General features: G+C 65.6%; 1 protein-coding gene and 1 long non-coding RNA gene across 6 annotated transcripts in view; one reads left to right on the top strand and one right to left on the bottom strand.

Moving 5' to 3' along the window:
* Positions 1-16568, bottom strand: part of GSE1 (Gse1 coiled-coil protein) — a gene marked incomplete at its 5' end in the record, with an annotated part of 94101 nt that overhangs the window by 33323 nt on the left and 44210 nt on the right. Inside the window, one exon of one of the 5 annotated variants that reach the window (XM_084533203.1) lies at positions 2864-2999. The exons of the other annotated variants lie outside the window; for them this stretch is intronic. Coding sequence (XP_084389329.1) covers positions 2864-2999 — 136 coding nt within the window. Of the gene's footprint in view, positions 1-2863; positions 3000-16568 lie in introns of those variants that run through there. 5 annotated transcript variants of the gene reach the window in all.
* On the top strand, positions 534-3224 carry LOC311443216. The gene is made up of 2 exons (XR_014697126.1): positions 534-1111; positions 2887-3224. It is a non-coding gene; the product is annotated as an uncharacterized lncRNA (long non-coding RNA).

The following is a 16568-nucleotide window of genomic DNA, read 5'->3' as shown; positions in this document are numbered from 1 at the left end:
AGGGGACAGGGTGGCACAGTCCCCAAGGGAGCAAATCCCACTGGTTTTGGGAACCGGTGCACCCCAGGGGGCAGCGTGGCCCCGCAGGGGTCTCCCCGCTGTCACACCGCTCGGCCCCGCTGCTCGCGGCCCCGCTACCGGCTCCCATCCCCAAGCGGGTGGAGCGAGGGGCCCGATAAAAATCTGCCCGGCCCCGTAAACCGAGCTGCGTCCTCCTGCTGAAATAACAGCGAGGGGAGGCGAGGAGGGAGCTCCAGTTACCTGGAGCGGGGCCAGGCGGCTCCGCGGGCGCCGAGCCGGGGACGTGGGGCTGGGGACACCCATCCCCGGCTCCACAGCCCCAAATTGGCGCCCTCGGAGCCGCCCGGCCGGAGCACGGAGCTGTTTTTCCTGCTCGCCGCAGTGCCCGCCGTGCCACCCCACGCTGGCCGGGGGCAAGGAGGCGTCCCCACCCCACGCCAGTCTTTCAGGTCTTGCGCCCGAGCCGGCGCCTTCAGGGTGCCAGCGGTCCCGCGGGGACATCACCCTCGCCCGGGGGGCCACCTCCGTGCCTCGGGTGACAGCAGCGCGTCGGGGCGGCGGTGTTCAGAGCGCAGGAGTTCATTAACCGGTTTTAATTTGCGCCCCCCCCCGCCCTACACACACACTTCTTCCTGCCACAACCGCCACGCTGGCGTTCCGGCTGCACCCCACGGCGCAGAAGGCGCAGCGAAATAAACCCTGGGGGCCGGCCCCAGCCCCTTTTGGGAAGAGGGAAAATCACCAGCGGGGTCCTCTCCGGCCCCTCCAGCTCCCCAAAAGCCTGCGGTGCTGCCTCACCCCCTTAATATCATCCCCACCAGGCCCCCATCCATCCCAAATCCCCGCCATCAGCAGAAGCAAACGCCGGGGGCCGTAGGGAGCGGGCGGGTAAGATGATAAGAGCTCCCTGCGCCGCGGAGATAAATAGCCCCAGCAGCGAGGAGATGGCTTCGGCTCGGAGCTAATAGGGGCTGTCAGGGCGCTTTAGGGGCCGAGCATCGTTTCGGGGCCTGACGGGGAGGACGCCGACAGGAAGCGACAAGGAAGCTGAGCAGAAAGCGACAGGCAGTACACAAAGAGCATGTCCTCTGTAAGTGGCGATAAACCTCGAGAAAAAAAAAAAAAAAAAGGAAAAAAAAAAAAAAAAAAAAGGGAGAGAAGCTAAATCAGTTGTTTAGCCGATGTACCACATGCTGACAGGGCAAATGTGAAGGCTTTTATGGCCACATGGGTTTTCATTTGCAGTTATTCATAGCGGAGCCGGGCGCTTTATCTCACTTTACATTATGTGCAACCACAATGCAGACACTTGCACCGCAACGCGCTGCCTCCCCTGGAAAATATTAATATGTAAATGTCAGCCTCGGAAGGGCAGGAAGGGAACGGCGGGCTGCAGGGGAGATAAAACCGGCCCTGAAAGGGAGGGCGACGAATGGGACCCCCCCTCGCCGGGCACCTGTGTCTGGGGGCAGCAGGAGGATGGGTGCGCGTACGCGGGCACGTTCACCGGGTGGGGATGGGGTGCACGTGCACCCCCTGCACGCCCCCAGCCGCCCAGCATGCCCTCTGCAGAGCCTGCATCAGCATCTCTGCAGGATGGACCCCCCCGTTGTGCACACGGGACCCCCCCGGTGCACGTGGGACCCCCCTGGTGCACGTGGGACCCTCTCCGTGCACATGGGACCCCCTTGCGCGCATGGCACCCAGCTCACAACCCCAACGGCGCACGCCCTGGGGGGCTGCAGCCCGTTGCGGGGACCCCCCCGCTGCCCCCCACCTGTGCCATCGAGCGGGGGACGGCCCCGTGCCCGCGCCCACGGCACGGCCACGTGGAGAGGCCGCCGGGCGCTGCGGGTTTTTGGAGGCGGCCCCGCCTGGGCGCAGCGTGCCAGCGCCTGCAAAGCCCCCGGCGGGCAGCGCTCCAGCCCTGCCTGCTGTTCCCGGGCTCCGTTCCTCTCTCCGAGAGCCTCCAGCCCCGGGGGTAGTGCCAGACTGACAGCCTGGAGGCTATTTATTCGCAGGCAGAGGCAGCGGGGAGCTGCTGGCGGATGCAGGCGCCTTTGTCCTAAAGGGAAGTTTCGCTCCCGGCCGCCTCCGGGCTGCCCCCGCTCTCACCCGGCCTCCCTTTCTGCCCCCGAGCCCTGCTGCGGGGCGCACCCCACAAACGGGGGTCCCAAACTTTGGGGAGGGGGCTGGGGGGGCTGCAGGTGCCACCGTGTGCGCGCTGTGCCACCGCAGGCCTCGTCGCCATGTCCCCAAACCCGCAGCGAGGGGATGCCAGCAGGCTGCCACGGCCTCTGCGCAACGGGGGGGCCCCTTGGCATCGCCCCCCCGGCTGCGTGTGCCCAGAAAAGGGGCTGGAGGTGGATCCCAAAGGGTTGCGGGTGGGCACCCAGCCCCTGGGCTTTGCAGCAAGCAGCCGGGGGGGCACCTCCTCCAGCATCCAGCCCCCCCCAGGCCGTTACCAGGAGCAGCGCTGGCAGCCAGTACTGGCACGGGGACAGGCCCAGGAGGGGGCCGCCCCCGAGCCCCTCGGGGAAGGGAACAATCCCCGGGCATTTCTTTTTTTTTTCTTTTTTTGGCAGGCCCCGTGCGTGCTGCCCCCCCTCTCCCTTTTTTTTTTTTTTTTTTCCTGCGCCCCCCTGCCCGTCCTCCTCCCGCGCTGGGGCGCGGAGCTACAATTAAATCAGTGTTCTGCTAACAATCTGCCGGCTAATAAGGCATTTTCCTCCCTCTCCCTCCTCCCCCCCACTCCACCCCAATCCGCGTGTGATGGGAGCGCTTTGATATGAGAGTGGACTCTAATGGGTTCGGTGTAAGGGAGCCTTAATTTATTACGTGCCTGTAATTGATGTTTGTATAAAGTAGCTCTTACAGCTCCTCAGAGCGGGAGATGAAAAGCAATCAGTCAGCCATTTGCCTCGAAAAGGAAGGAGAGAGGAGAAGACAGACAGCGAGAGAGAACCAGACGTACTCATCAAGCCTGGAGGAAAAAAAAAAAAGCACCAGCAAAACAGCGGAACAAAACAAAATCCCCCCCGCCGGCGGCTCCAGCACCCCCCGGGTACCACCTTTGGGCACCGCCACCGTTCCTGCGCGCCCCCCCCCAGGGATAAATCCCAAATTGGGGGGCACGGCAGGGCAGGATGAGGCCCCCTCCCCGGCGGTGGCACGCGTGGGGCGGCAGCAGCCGGTGCTGAGCTGCCCTAATGACGGCGGGCGCTGGGGAGTCACGTGCAGCCCAGCGCCGGCTGGGGAGCCGTACGTCACCGGCCCCGGCGAAGAGAGAGAAAAAAAAAAATAAAAAAAATAAATAAAATAAAAATCGGTGCTAAATTGAATCAATCCATCTTGGAAATGGCTCTTGTCAGCCCGTGGCGGCGGGAGAGGGAGCAGGGCGAGGGATGGACGGCGGCACCGCGGCACGGCTGGGGGACCCTGCCGGCCCCACGGCGCTCGCCAGCCCTATAGGATGGATAGCGGGGTCCTCCCGGAGCAGAGAGGGAAAGGACCCCAAATACCCGCCACACAGGGTCTCCACGCATCCCTTCTCCTCTCTCCAGCCCCTTTTCGCCCCTGCTGTGCCTCAGTTTCCCCATAAAGTTTCCCCCCGTGTCTCCCCAGCTGGGTTTCTCCACTCCAGAGCAGCGCAGGCACCGATCCCCATGGGGACAGGGCCATCCCCATACCGAGCTGCTCCCAGTGCCCCCCAAAACCCTATACCCAGGGTGCTGGGCACTGTGCAGCGGGGCTGGGTGGCTTCCCCAGTGCGGGGAGACAAAGGTGGCACAGACGCAGCCGGATCCTCGTGCCCGGGACCCGCAGCCTGGCAAATAAAAAACCCAAGGGGGCAGCGGGGCCGGGAGCAGCCCCGGTGATTGATGTTCCACCCAGGCGCCCGCTCCGAGCAGATCTGTCACCCAGACAAGCTCTCTAAAAGCTGCCGCAGGGCCAGATTTATCCCCAGCCCGGGCCGGGGGCCATCAATCCCTCGGGGGGATGCAGGCAGCGGGGGGGTTAGTGCCATCCAGACCCTACAAGGAGCCCAACGCCTGCTGCCCCCGGGCGCACCACGGGTCCCAAATCACCCCCTGATGGGGACGGGACAAGGATGGGGATGGGAGGAGCGGGTCCCCAAACCCCACACCGTGCAGGGAACGGGATTTGGGCACGGGGAGGCCCCATGCCATGAAGCCCACCCGCTCGCAGCCCCTCCAAAAGGGAATTAAGGGAGGGGGAACCCGGCCCTGGCACCGCTGCTCCTAATTAAGAGGCGGCCAATTCCCCGGCCCCGGCGCAGCCTGTTATTTACCTGCAGCTAATAGGTTCGGGGCGGTAACGCTAGCCTGGTATCGACTGGCTGCATCTTGGCTTCTGACAGCTTTAAAGAGCCGTCTCCGGGACGCGAGGGTTTCTAATTACAGGTTTTGTCACGGGAAGGCTCGGTTCAACACCAGTCACTCTCCCCGGGTGACACTTCTGCCCGGATTGGAAATCTAAACACAGCCCCAGACGGTTAAGGTTAAGGATACGGCCCCGTACAAGACAAGGGATCATAATTTGGGTCAGCGCCGTGTTTAATTAATTGGAAGGGAGCGAGCAAAGCGCCGCGCGCGGTAATTACAGGAGGGGCTGCGGGTGGAGAGGGCTGGGGACCCCAAAGGGCTCTGTAGGGCCGGGGACGGGGGCAGAATCACCCCATAGGGTGGCGAGGAGGGAGCAGCCAGGGTGGCTCCGTGTGGCTCAGCACCGGGCACGGTGTCCCCAATGTCCCCGCAGCCCCCCGGCCCCGATGCCGTGGTGCCACGCAGACGCAGCCCCGGCTCCTCGCCACCCCGCCTGCGCCGGAGCCGGTGATTTATTTCCCCCAATTACCGGGCCACTTTTTCCCTTGGCCGAGCCCGGGTTTAATTGATTGGAACCTATTGAAAACCAATTAACCGGCACCGGGGCGCAAAGACCTGTTTATGGCTCCTCGGCGGGGGGACGCGGGGTGAGTGGCCCCAAATGGGGTCAGCCACCAGGAGGAGGGCTGGGATGGGGAGGTGGGGGAGCCCAAAGGGCCCCCACCATGGTTTTGGGGGGCTCGAGGGGAAACCTGCAGCTGATGGGGTGCCCCACGGTGGCCCCGTGCTCGGCGCTCCCCCCCGGCACGCAGCCGGCGGCGGTGACCCCATTAAGCGAACCCGGCGAGCATTAATGTGACCCCATCGGCGCACACTAATCAGCTGGAACCGTGGCACCCAGCTCGATCCAAATTGATTTACCGAGGCTGGAAATGGATACAAATGTGATTAAAGGCTTTTTATTTTCCATAGGTCCTCTATCAAATGATTTAAATCAATTGCCGGGCGAGGTTCGCGCTGCGACCGCTGCCGGCCCCGCAGCGGTGGGGGGCGAGCACCCTACAGCACCCGCGGGGGGCTCCGACCCCAGCACCAGGTCGGGGGCAGCACCCCGAGACCCCAAGAGGGGCCAGGGGTCGTATCATGTCCCCATCCCATCACAGTGGGGAACCCCGTGAGCATCCCGCACCCAACGTCCTGCAGCCTGCATCCCAAATCTCACACCTTGCATCCTAAATCCCACACCCTGCATCCCATATCCTGCATCCCACATCCCACATCCTGCAGCCCTCACCCTGTGCATCCCACATCCCATATCCTACATCCCGCACCCCACATCCCTCACCCTTCACCCCACGCACCTCACATCCCATATCCTGCATCCCCAGATCCCATATCCACATATCCCATATCCCACACCCCATACCCGCACCCCAGATCCCGCTTCCCACATCCTGCATCCCTCACCCTGCTCATCCCACACCCCGCACCCCAACCCCACATCCCGCACCCTGACCCCGCACCCCACACCCCACACCCCACATCCCTCACCCTTCACCCCACGCATCCCACATCCCGCATCCCGCATCCTTCACCCTGCTCATCCCAAACCCTGCTCATCCCAAACCCTGCTCATCCCAAACCCTGCATCCCGCACCCCGACCCCGCACCCCGCCGCGCGCTCGGCGCCCATCGGGCTGAGCGCTGCCGCGCGCCCGTGGCTCGTCAATTATTCAGACAATAATTGCACCCTTATTTAAAGTCTAGTCTTGCGTGCGCGGCGCTGCAAGCTGCCAAGGCCCGCGCTAGATTTACACCCCGGCGCGCTCCCGCTCTCACATCGCCAATTAATTAAGTAAACACATTCCTCGGCACGCTCTCAGGTGTGCAGCCGGCCCCGCCGCCGTGTCATTTAATCCCGCCGGGGCTCGGGGACGTGGGGACAACGAGGCCTTGCCACCCAGCTGGGGAGCGCAAGGGACCGTGAGCAGGTCCCTCGGGGGGTCTCCGGGTTGTCACCGGGGCTCAGGTGGCCCGAAAATTGGGGAGGGTTTGGGGACGGGGAGGTTGCTCCCGTATGGAGAACCCAAAGCTGAAGCAACCCCCTCTGGTCTGCGCTCTCCTCTGGATTTCCCCTTTGGTTCCTCGACCTCCCCACGTTTAATCCTGGCTGGCCGGGAGCAGAGGGGGCAGCTGGGGGAAGGGGGGGCACGGCTGTGACCCTACAGTGGTCACGGGTCCCCACCCCGAGCCTTGGCACCGGGGTTGTCCTTGGTGGGCACCGGGGGGTGCGAGGAAATGCACACAGAGATGGAGGGTGCATGGAGATGGAGAGGATCCTGCCCCCCTGCTTGGGGACAGTGACAGGTCCCCAGGCCCCCCCTGCAGCCCAGCCACCCCCCAACCCTTAGGAACTAAAGGTCCTGGGGTCCTGTGCGCCCCCACAGCCACACAGCACCTCCATCCTTGGCTCCCAGCCCGGTTCCTTGGGGACACGAGGGGACGCGGTGAGCTGGGGGCTCGTGGTTTGCTCCGCGCCACCGTGGGGCCACCAGACCCCACCGGGGGGCTGTCATCACCCAGTGGCCCAAAAATACCAGCTGGGGGGTTTTGGGGTGACGAGAGCTGAACCAAGAGAAGGAGATGCTGAGGCCACAGCTCCCGGTGCTTTCAGCTCTGTGTCCCCCCCCCCGCTCCGGGTCCCCGCGGTGGCTCGCAGCGCGTTTCCAACCGCCTAATCTGGCATCTGACGGCTCTGGGATTTGTTTAAGCTCTTTTCACCCGCCGGACTCCAAATCGTGGCAGTCGCCTGACCCCCAGCACCGCTGGTGACACCGGGGCGGGGGGGGGACACACACACACACACCCGAGGTGTCACCCCGCAAGGAACACGACAGGAGGCGGGCGGGCGGCTGGGGAGGGGGGGGACCCGGTGCCACGATCCCTCCCTCCTCCCAGCGCGGGGCTGGGGGGGCTGCGGGGCGCAGTGGGGGGGTGGTGAAGGATTAGCTATCAAATAACTCCGCGGTTAAACCCTTGGCAGCAGGGCTGCAGGGCGGCAGGGGGAGGGCAGAGGTTAAGCCCGGCGCGGCCGGGAGCTGACCCCGACGCGGGGGGACACGGGGACGGCAAAGGGGGGGGGACGCGGGGATGGCGGGGAGGGGACGGGGTGGCACGGGGGCACGGGGGGGCTCCGTGCACCTCGCCCTGACGCCCACCCACCACCTCCATCCATCCCTCCATCCCTCCACCCATCCATCCATCCTCCAGCCTTCCCCTTGCTCAAACAACCCCCGGACCCCCTGTGCGCACCCAAAGGGGGGGGCACCCACGGGATTCACCCCCCGGGCACCCCCCCCGGCAGCCCCCATCACTCACTGAGGCTCTGCAGCAAGGCCGCCCAGCTCTTCATCTCCAGCCCCGCGCGGATCCCGCGCCCTCCGCCGCCCCCCCCCCGGCGCTCAGGCTGTGCGGGGCCCCCCCGAGCAGCTTCCAAGCCCCTTTTTGGGCTGCAAAGAGAGCCAGCGGCGGGCGCCAGCAACCATTTTATTCCCTTTTAACTCAGCCTGCGGCTCCTTCGAGCTCTCCTCCCCCTCCCCACGGCTCAGACCCGGGGCTGAGTTACCGGGGGGGGGGGCTTTTGCTTTTCCCTCCCTTCCCTCCTCCTCCCTCCTTGCACTTGATAGCAGCCTTGTCAGGACTGCTGAGTTGCTGCTGACCCCTGCCCCGGCGCCGCTAATTAAGGCTGCGCAGTGACAGTTCAAGTGCCTCGCCGCGAGCGCGCGGCACCGCCGCCTCTAATTGGAGCTGCTTTCGGATTTCTCAATAGCCGCCACGCTGGGGCTTGGGGGTGCCAGGGGGATGCTGCCCCGCTCTTTCCCGGGGGGTTCCCTCATCCCAGATGGCTTCTGGAACGGGGAGAGGAGCCCCCGTCCCGCCCCGCTGCCCTGTTGGCACAGGGGTGCCGCGGGCAGTGCCGAGGTGCCGCGGGAGCTGCCAGCAGCGTGGCCTGAAGTCAGCGGGAAAACTCCTCGCCCAGCTGGGGAAAGGAGCCGAGTGTTTCCCCGAGCCCTCCCGACTGTATTTTTGGCCGGCGAGGAGGAGCCAAGGGCAGCAGCGGGGCAGGGCGAGGAGCCAGGACCGCGTGGCCGCGTCTCCGGCAGCAGAGCACGGCCCCGTGCCAGCACCCGCCGGGGCTGGGGCGGGCGAGCCCCGCGCCGCCAGGAAATCCCAACCGTGCCCCCCCCTTTCCCGTGCCGAGGCCGGGCAAACCTCGCGACAGCGACGTGCCAAAGCCAGGAGGCACCGGGGCACCCCCGGCACGGCCCCGGCGGGGTTGCGAGGGCACCCCCAGCACCCGTCCGGCCCCGCTCCCCCTCTCCCCGGGGGCCCCCCGGCCATGCCAGCAGCCTGACAGCTCTATTGTGTCCTGAGCCGCTTTATCACGGCGAGGGAGACAGCGAGAGCCGTTGTCCTGACCCCGCAGTCAGGCTGAGGAGAAACAGAAGACGGCTTGTATCATCGCGCCGGGTCAGAGGCCGCGGGGAGGCAGCCAGCGCCCTCCAGCCCTGCCAAATTCCTGGGATGCACGCCCGGGCAGGCAGCTGCGCGCCGCCGCCGTGGCCCCTGCGCGCAGGTGTGGGGCTGGCACGGCGTGGGGACGGCACCCCGAGACCCCCCTGCCACCCCAAACCCCCCCACCGTGGGGATAGGCTCCTCTGCTGCTCGGCGGCTGGCTGTCATGGCTAAATTTGGGGTTTTCTGGCTAAATCTGGGCCAGCGAGATGTTCTGTACTATAGCAGCCCCAAAATGGTGTCACCAGCTGGCAGCACCCCGTGGCCGTGCTCTGTGCTGGGCGTGAGCTGGTCCTCATAGGAATGGGGTTGGAAATTGGGGATGGGGATGAAAAATGGGGATGGGGATGGGTACAGGGATGCCCCCATCCACACCAACACACCTACAGGAGCTCCCCATGCAGGGGGCACGGCAACATCCCCCTGCCAAAACCGGAGAGCGGGTGGGGGACTCACCAACCTTGCCGTGCCACCCCAAAAGCACAGGGCAGGGGGATTTGGGGACCTCGCTATCACCTACCCACCACCGCCCCATGCCCTGTTCTGGGGCATCCCAGCCTCTCGGCACATGAGGCAGCAAAGAAGCAAAGAGAGCAAAAGCTCCTCTCCTCCTTCCCCAGCCGTGACTCAGGCAGGAATTCACCGCCCCGAGGGCTGCAGCGGTGTCACCGCTCTGGGATGCTTGGGCCGGGCCTTTTGCGCAGCCCAAACTCCCGTGTTTTATTGCCTAGCTGTCTGCCCCGACGGCGGGGGAGCCAGCTCAGCTGGAAACCTCTCCGGCAGGTCCTTGCTGCTCGGCCAGAAGGTGCAGGGAGGCTGCTCCCGGCTCCCCGTTAGCGTCACCCCGCCTTGCACAAGCCCTGCCGCCGGCGCAGAGCCGCCCAGCCACGCTGCTTGGGTGCTTTTTGGTGGCGGTCGGGGCTGGGAAGGGCTTTTGGGGAAGACGCCGGCACTGCCCGATGCCACCCAAAGGCTGCTCTGCGCTGATTTGAGGCTCCCAAAGGGCATCGCTGCCCCGGCGGGGGGTCCCAATGAAGCCAAGCGCCCCTCTGCGCCATGAGGGGCCAGGGAAGTCCCCGCTACTGAATTTTCCAACTTGGCGGCTGCACTGGGAGATGAGAAATCACCTCCCTGACCCGGCCCCGCAGCTCGCAGCTGCTCTCCATCACCATTTCCCAGCCAGCACCCGCCGTGCCGTGCCACAGCACCCCCAGTCCCAGTGGCCAAGGTGCCAGGGCTCCCCGTGCCCCTTGCTGGAGCTGGAGCTCATCCCTGTGGATTTGGTGATGCCCAGGCGCTGTGGGAGCGTGGCAGTGGCTGCACCGGGGTCAGACCTCGCACGGGGACCAGGGGCTGCCCGGGGCAGGTGGTAGCAGAGCCCCCGCAGGGGCCTGGGGCTCGTCCCCCAGCCCTTCCTCCCCTCCCTGCAGCCTTTGTGCCGCCTCCGAGCAGGCACCTCCGGGGTGAACGCATTAAGGAAACACAAAGCAGATCCCAGACACATTTCGGCTGCAATTTTCTCTGCTCCATTATTGACAAACAAGCTGCTTCTCGCAGGTGACGGCGAGGCCAGCGCGGCAGCTGGGGCACCGCGGCGTGCGCCGGCCCCGTGCCGTGCCAGCTGGCCTGCCCCGCTCAGCCCCTGGCACGGGGCACGAAGGATGCTCAACCCCCCCCCCCCACCTCCCCGGCCCCCCAAATCGCTCCTGGGTCACCCAGATCCAGCAGCATCATCCCTGCAACACGCAGCGGGGAGAGAGCCAGCTGGGAGCGCCCCAACCTGAGAGGCAGCACCGTGGGGCACAGCCACGTCCTCCCCAAAATCAGAGCCCTGCTCCTGTCCCCCCCCCCCTCCCCGGAGCAGGGGCTGCTCCCCGGCCGGGGCTCAGCGCCGCGCCGAGTCTGTCGTTAGCACCGTGCCAAACCCAAAGTGGCTGCTTCGAAACTGCAATCCAATAAAAGTGCTACTTGTCTATTTATCATCCTCGGGGCTTTTTATCACAGTGCAGATGGCTGCTACCTTCGCAAGGCACAGCAGTGTGCTGGCACGCGCCCGCCGCACAGAAGCTCGAGCGCCGCAGAGTCTGTGCCTACACCTGCGAGGAGCCGGCGGGCCGCCTGCTCCGGCTCCCCTGTGCAGGAGGAGCCCCAGCCCCGATGGCACTGGCCCCGGGCAGGTATTTGCACCAGGAGTTGGCACCAGGCATTGGCACCGGGCATTTATTTGCACCAGGTATTTGCACCGGGCATTGGCACCAGGTGTTTGCACCAGGCAGTTATTTGCACCAGTTATTTGCACCAGGCATTTGCACCAGGCGTTTGTTTGCATCTGGCATTTGCACCAGGAGTTTGCACCAGGCTTTTATTTGCACAAGGTATTTGCACTCCGCATTTGCACCAGGTGTTTGCATCGGGCGTTTGCACCAGGTGTTTGCACTGGGCATATAATTGCACCAGGCATTTGCACCTGGCATTTGCACAGGGCATTTGCACTGGGTGTTTGCACCGGGCATTTGTTTGCACCGGGTATTTGCACCAGGCATTTGCACTGGGCATTTAATTGCACGAGGCGTTTGCACCTAGCATTTGCTCAGGGCATTTGCACCAGGCATTTATTTGCACCGGGCATTTGCACCAGGTGTTTGAACCTTGCATTTGCACCAGGCATTTATTTGCACCAGTTATTTGCACCTGGCGTTTGCACCGGGCGTTTGCACCGGGCATTGATTTGCACTGCGCATTCGCACCCTGCATCTGCTCCAAGCATTTGCATGGGGCGTTTGCAGCGGGCACCCGCAGCCTGTAATTACCCCGGACGCGAGTTTCAGGCGGCAGCAGAAACGCAGCGGCTCCGGCACGGCTCCGTGCGGGCGCAGGGCAGTGGGTGGGAGCCGCCGGAGCAGGTGATTAAAGCCGTATTAAGTGTCTGTCTGCACGCGGGAGAACACACACCTAATTATCCAGCCGGAGTCGGCCGGGAGGGAGGAGCGGCCCCGATCGCAATCGCGTAATGAAGTGTAACGCGGGGCCAGACCTGGCGCGGGCGGTAATTAACAGGCAGCAAAGGCGGCGGTGCAGCGGCCGCGCTTGGGGCGTGCACGGCCCCGGGGTGGAGGGCAGGGGCAGGCAGCGGGGTTGGGGTCCCCAAACGGCTGCTCCACGAGCAGGGACCTCGCGCTGAGGCCAGGCACCTCCCTGCGCACCGTGTGGGGATGTTTACCCAAGCCTCGTGTCCCCAAAAGCCACTTGCTCGCAGCCCTTTTTTTGCAAACACCCGCTGCTCCGGCATCACCGCAGTGCTCAGGCATGGCCACGCTGCTCCAGCATCCCCCCCACGTTGGCTACGGGGCCACCGGGGTGCTCGCCCCGCGAGCCAAGCAGCGAGCGAGGGCGGGCGCGGTGCCGGCGCACCCAACCCTGGCCGGGGGCCGCGGGGAGGCCCCGTTGCTTGGGCGTCGAAAGAGGTCCGGCGGCGGGCGGCGGCGGGCAGACGCCGCTGCGAAAAGGCGTCTGCGGGGCCGCAGAAGCTGCCGGCCCCACCTATTGCACAAGAGCCAAGCCGCCAAGCCACGCCACCGCCGAGGCTCCCCCAGCGAGTCCGGCGGGTCGGTCGGCAGTGCCCCGGGGAGCCGCCGCGTCGCCCCGCCTGCGCCCGGCGTCCGCAGCACCGCTGCAGGGACCCGACGCCCGCTCCTCCCTGCCGCCGGCCGCCCCAGCCGGTTCGGAAGCGGCCGGGCTCGCCCGGGAACGCCGCTTGCATCAGCCCCGGCCCAGCTGGCACCGCTCGCGGGCGGGTACGTGCCGTGCCGGCAGCAGGACGCACGCCAAGGTCGGACCCCGCGGGGGTAAGGGCATCGCCACCTCGCTGGGACCCCCCCTAACAGCTCCGTGGCTCAGGGCACAGCGAGCAGGGGACCCTGCGCAGCTCCCATCCCCTCCATCCCGACCCCCTGTCCCCGTAGCAGCACCGCAGGTGCCAGCATCTGAAGCCCCAGCCCTGGCGCGGTGACAGCCCCCAGCTCCCGACTACAAAGTGCAGCACGGTGGCGGGCGGAGGGGGGAGACGGGAGGACGTCTCCTCCTCCCTCTCCTCTCTCTCTCTCTCTCTTTTTTTTTTTTTTTCTTTTTTCTTTTTTTTTTTTTCCCCAAAGCTCTCCAGAACAAAGTACACACTCTACCTCTTCAAACCCACCACCATCTGTCCGTGCGTCTGAGCGCCGCGCCGCCGCCGGAGCCGCAGCCCCGCCGCTCGCGCGGAGCGGCCGCCTCCGAGCAGATGGTGCCAGGGGAAGGACGAGCCCCAGCCTCGCGGGGGCCTCGCCGCCGGCGGGTCACGGAGCCTCTGCTTGTGTGTGACCCCCCCCGTGTCCCTCCCCTCCCCTCCCGGCACGGTAATTACCCGCCGTGGCGAGCAAACAGCCTGCGCCGGGTCATTGTGCCGGCCACCGACAAAGGGCGGCTGGCGGCGAGACCTCCCGACCCCTGCCACCCCTTGCCCTCCGGCGCGGCTTGTGCGGCCGCGGGGGCTGCCCCGCTGCCCCCCGCGTCCAAAAGAGCAATAAATCACCGGGAGGTGACAGGGCCAGGCTGGCGGCAGGGGAAGGGGACTCCCTGCGCAAGCCCCGAGCCCTCCCCGGTGCTGGGGAGCTGGAGTCGGGCAAGGATACATGGGCCAGGAGAAAATCCAGGCAATAAAATCAACGCTGGGGAGAAGCGGGGGGGCTCTACAGCCCCCACTGCCTGTGTTGGGGGGGAAAAGCCGTGCAAAGCCTGGCTCCTGCAAGGATATTTCCCTCCCCGTGGGGAAGGGGAGGGCAGGGAGCCCGTCCCCGCTGCCCCGCTCCCTTTGGGGCCAGGCGCGTGGCCCCGTGCACGCTCCCGGGCTGAGCACAGCAGCGCAGGGGGGGGGTGAGGGATGCTTCCCCCCACCACACCCTCCGGTCACGGGCTGTTACCGAGGAATTTCGTGGGTGCGGTAACCCGGGGCATGCCGGAGCCATCTGCTTGCAGGCCAGAAGTCACCGCAGCCCGCCCAGGCCCCGGCTGCCGAGCTGCCCTGACCTCAGCGTTAAAAAACACTTTGCAGAAGCAGATGTCGCGCCCCGGACGGGCAAAGCCACACCGAGAGCAAAGGGTTGGGAAACTCGCTGCGGGGCCAAAAGGCCCCCGGCTCCTTCGGGAACTTGGGGCAGCGAGGAGGAGGAGATGGAGGAGGAAGAGGAGGAGGGTGCCCGGGGCAGGCAGCGCGCACGTGCGTCCCCGAGTGCCTGTCCTGGCTCCGGTGAGGAGCTGCTGCCTCCACGGCAGCGAGGCCGTGGTGTTTGGAGAGCTCACTGCTCTGAGTCACAGCCCGCCGAGCTAATTCCCTGCGCACCAGCCGCCTCGCCAGGGCTGCACAAAGGCTGTGCCGCCGCGCACCCCTGCACGCACGCGGCACGGCACAGCACGGCACGCCCCGAGCCCCAAAAAATCAAGGGTCTGGGTGAGAGCATCCCAGCCCTCTGCCCCAACCCAGGGGGCTTTGCCCCGGGGTGAGCCCCCCCGGAATGTTCTCCAGGTCCCCGCGAGCGGCTAATGACGGTGTCTTTTGGCCTCATTAAAATTCATTCTGCATGATTTAGGACCTAATCTCGGTGAAACTCCACGGCGCTTTATTAATAGCGCATTAGCGGATAATTCATGCGGTCGGATGAAAAATCATCCCGTGTTATTCTCCGGGAGGGGGGCACAATGTGGGGAAAGACACGGGCACGAGGAGGGAAGGGGGGGTGCCCAGCCTCCTGCACCTCCATGCCACCGCCGCGTCACGGCAAGGCAGCAGCCCTTCTGACAACTGCCACCACTCATTAATCTTGACGAGTTTTCTGCTGAATATTCTTCCACGGGCTTTCAAACCGCTCGCTAATTGCAATTAATCACTTACCGAAACAGATGTCAGGAACAATGGAATTGGGAAGTCTGGAGGCTTGATAAAGCTGTCAGAGGAGCGCGCTCGTGTGGCGGCGGGTGCCAAAAGGCGCCTGCAACACCTTCCCCGAGCCATGTGCTCGCGGGACCCGCTGACCCCCCTCGCTGCCTGCGCAGCATCTGGCTGTCCCCGGCGAGGGAAAACCCACAGCAACGTGGCACGGGGCTGGGAAGGCCGGCTCCGTGCCCTGGAAACTATAGGGTGGCTGGGACAGAGGGCTGGGGACGCGGGGACGTGGGGATGTGGGGGCTGGCTGGGATTTTCCGTGCTGAGTTTTGGTTGGCACCATGCACCCGTGCCTCCGAGGGATGCTGCATCCCCCCGGAGCTCTGCGCCCCCCCAGAACAATTTGGGGAGCCAAACGTCCCCGCTCCAGACCTCTGTGACCACCCAGAGGTTCCCAGAGGCTCCGTTTTCCCCCGCTCCCACCCCCGGGAGCGCTCTGTGCCGAGGCAGGCGGCAGCGAGCCCCAGCGGGGCGTCACGTCCGCGGTGCCTCGCGCAGGCGGCGGCACGTTCCCCGTCCCCGCCAGACGCTGCTTTAGCACCAGCAGGGATCCAACAGCCTTCCCAGGCGGGCGCTCCGTGTTGTTTACCCATCACACATGAAAGGTGCCGAGCTGACAGCTCCGGAGACAGGAGACTTCCCCCTCCCTGTCCCCATCCCTGTCCCCAGGGAGGCTCCGTTTGGGGACCCGCTGCTCCTGAGGGCAGCGTCTCCGCTCGGGTTGGAGCAGGCAGGTCCCTCCTGGCAGCACGGGGCCGTGCCCTGTCCACGCCCCAGCACGCAGAGAGGGCGATGGGATCAAGGCTCCTGGCTGCTTTACGCCCCCCTGTGCATGGCTAAATTTGGAGACCCCAAAGGCCACCCCATAGGTGACCCCAGCCAGGCGCTGCCTGTCCCCAAGGAAGGAGGGTTCAGCGGGGAGGGGACCCAGGGCTGGGGCTCTGCACACTGCAATAAAAGCTGCCGTCAGGTTTGGGGACACCCTTTGGGAACAGCGAGGTCGGGGACAGGCTGGCGAAGCGAGGGACCCAACGAGTGCCCGGGGGCAGAGGGTGCTGCACGGCCCCATGCACCACCTGGGGCAGCTGAGCACAGCCAGCCCCGATTCCCCACGGCCCCCACGTGCTGTAAGGTCTGTTCGTGCTGGGGACATCGCCCTGGGGACACAGCCCTGGGGCTGACAGCACCCACGGGGGGGCTGGCACGGGGCGAGGCAGACCCGGGGCTCGTGACCGGCGCGGCCCCGACACATGTTCCAATAAATATTCCGCACAGCCCCCGTTCCATATGTATGATCCTGCGGGGTGATGATTTCTCTACTGATCACTGGAAGTGACAGCTGGGCGAGGAGCACGAGAAACAAAGGCACCGACTGCTCTCCCCCGTTACACTCCGCTAGCGAGACGGTGCCGCCACACGGAGCCGCGGCATCTGGTGGCGCGGGGAGCGCGCCGGGACGCCTGTTAGCGCCGGGCACAAAGGGGCAGGTGCTCTGCCCCGCGGCCTCGCAGCCTCCTGCCCTGCCCATACCCTCCTGAGGAAGCCCCCAAAACGCTGCCCAAATGCTGGTGTGCATGGCCAGGGGGGGGACGGGGAGCGCCCCGCCACCGCCGTGGCACCCTGCAGCCGGTGGCACCCCGGGGGCACCGCAC

This window comes from Aythya ferina (assembly GCF_964211825.1).
Source record: "Aythya ferina genome assembly, chromosome: 12".
Lineage (NCBI taxonomy): Eukaryota > Metazoa > Chordata > Aves > Anseriformes > Anatidae > Aythya > Aythya ferina.
This window is presented reverse-complemented; position numbering and strand designations above follow the sequence as displayed.